General features: G+C 42.6%; 1 protein-coding gene across 3 annotated transcripts in view; it reads left to right on the forward strand.

Moving 5' to 3' along the window:
* The window catches only part of GRHL2 (grainyhead-like 2 (Drosophila)), a 199,417-nt gene that overhangs the window by 68,840 nt on the left and 128,068 nt on the right, over positions 1-2,509 (forward strand). For all 3 annotated transcript variants that reach the window (XM_011983481.1, XM_011983482.1, XM_011983483.1), the window contains one exon: positions 1,575-1,968. In XM_011983481.1, coding sequence (XP_011838871.1) covers positions 1,575-1,968 — 394 coding nt within the window. The remainder of the gene's footprint in view (positions 1-1,574; positions 1,969-2,509) is intronic.

The following is a 2,509-nucleotide window of genomic DNA, read 5'->3' on the forward strand; positions in this document are numbered from 1 at the left end:
AATTCTCATTATCTTATTTCTCCTTTAAGGTGCCCACAGAATGGTAAAAATATCCTCCCCACTCCTCAATCCTTCAAATTACCATGTTTGTCCTCCTCCTGCTTTTTTCTTTTTGTATTTTAAAACTAAATTTTGGTAAAATTTTCAAACATATACAGAAGTACAGAGAAGAGTGTAATAAACCCCCCGAATACCCATCCCATTCTCCAGTTCAACAATGACACATTTTTGCCACTGCTTAATATCTGCTTGATTTTGACCTTTTCTCTCTTTCCTTTTCTTTCTTTTTTTCAAATTGCAATAGTATTTAAAATAAATCCCTGTCATGTCATCATATTAGTTATCCTCTAACTACTTCTGTATGTCTAAAAAATAAAAATGGACATTTTATTACATAAGCTCAAAATCATTATCACCCCTAACTAAAATTAACAATACTTTTTTTTTTAAGATGGATTCTCACTCTGTCCCTCCCCCACCTCAGCCTCCTGAGTAGCTGAGACTACAGGTTGAAGCCACTGTGCCTGGCTAATTTTGTATTTTTAGTAGAGACAGGGTTTCACCATTTTGGCCAGGCTGGTCTTGAACTTCTGACCTCGGGTGATTCGCCCTCCTTGGGCTCCCAAAGTGCTGGGATTACAGGCGTGACCCACTGCGCCCGACAACAATACTTCCTAATATCACCCAATTCCCAGTCCATATTCAATTGCCTCAAAATTCCCATTGCCTGACAAATGCCTTTTTGGTTTGTTCAGGTCAGGATCCAAACAAGAGCTACTCGTCATACTTGATTTTTATGACTTTTAAATCTCTGTTAATCTAGAACGCTTCTCCCACCCTTCCTCCTTTTTTCATGCGTTTGACTTGTTGACAAATTTAGGTCAGTAGGATGTGCTGCATTCTGGTTTGTCTGATCGCTTCTTTTTGATGTTGTTTAAGTCATTCTTTGTGTTCCTGTATTTCCTAAGAGCTGAAAGTTAGATATGAAGGTTTGATTAGACCTAGAGTCAGATTTTTTTTTTTTTTTGAGACAGAGTTTCATTCTTGTTGTCCAGGCTGGAGTGCAATGGCATGATCTCGGCTCACCACAGCCTCCACCTCCAGGTTCAAGTGATTCTCCTGCCTCGGCCTCCCAAGTAGCTGGAATTACAGACACGCGCCACCACTCCCAGCTAATTTTTTGTATTTTTTAAGTAGAGACGGGGTTTCACCACGTTGGCCAGGCTGGTCTCGAAGTCTTGACCTCAGGTGATCCACCCGCCTCAGCCTCCCAAAGTGCTGGGATTACAGGCGTGAGGCACAGCTCCAGGCCTCATTTTGTTTTTGTTTGTTTTTTTACAGTGAGACTGAGTACTTCAGGTTGCATGATACCAGAGGGCGCATGGCTTACTCGTGATCCTACTTTTAGTGATGTAAGGATCCCATTGCGTTTCGTTGTGAAGTTTGCCTGTCCCCCGTCCCTTAATGGCATTAGCATTCAATGATTATTGCCTGCATTGGTTATTTTATTAGGCATTGCCAAATGGTGATTTTTCTAATTCTATTATGTTGCGGGGGCGGGTTTGAACACACAGAAACTGCCTTGGCCCCAGTGAAGCCCAGAGTAATTTGAGTGGAGGAGAAAACCGAGTGCAAGTCCTAAAGACTGTTCCAGTGAACCTTTCCCTAAATCAAGATCACCTGGAGAATTCCAAGCGGGAACAGTACAGCATCAGCTTCCCTGAGAGCTCTGCCATCATCCCGGTGTCGGGAATCACGGTGGTGAAAGCTGAAGATTTCACACCAGTTTTCATGGCCCCACCTGTGCACTATCCCCGGGGAGATGGGGAAGAGCAACGAGTGGTTATCTTTGAACAGACTCAGTATGATGTGCCCTCGCTGGCCACCCATAGCGCCTATCTCAAGGACGACCAGCGCAGCACCCCGGACAGCACGTACAGCGAGAGCTTCAAGGACGCAGCCACAGAGGTGAGTCCCAGGCGCCATCGATGGCTGGAACTCAAACCCAGAGCCCCTAGCTAATTTTTTTGCTATTTCCTTTCAAAGTGTGATAAATGCATTAAACAGTAAGTTTTAGTTTCAATTAGTTTTTTAAAAGATGTGTTTGTTGGTAGTCTGGCATTCTTTCTAAACAGGTGTTAATAGACCTATCTATGTGTTTGTGTGTGGAGGAATAAGTCTATTTTTCTTGGTTCTTAGATGATGGATTTCTTTGTTTTCATTTTAGTCTTAAGATTAAATATTTGTGAGGAATTAAGAGATGTTTGTTTGGAAACTTCTGCTTTGTAAAGTTTTCACCTTGATCTTTTCCAGTTTATAACCTTCCAAATGGTAGGTAGCTAAAGGTAGGACTTGTCCATTCCTTTTTAAAATACAGCATAATTTTGGCCGGATGCGGTGGCTCATGCCTGTAATCCCGGCACTTTGGGAGCCTGAAGCAGGTAGATCGAGGCCAGGAGTTCAAGACCAGCCTGGCCAACATGGTGAAATCCTGTCTCTACTAAAAATA

Source organism: Mandrillus leucophaeus, unplaced genomic scaffold, assembly GCF_000951045.1.
Source record: "Mandrillus leucophaeus isolate KB7577 unplaced genomic scaffold, Mleu.le_1.0 Scaffold250, whole genome shotgun sequence".
Classification (NCBI taxonomy): Eukaryota; Metazoa; Chordata; class Mammalia; order Primates; family Cercopithecidae; genus Mandrillus; species Mandrillus leucophaeus.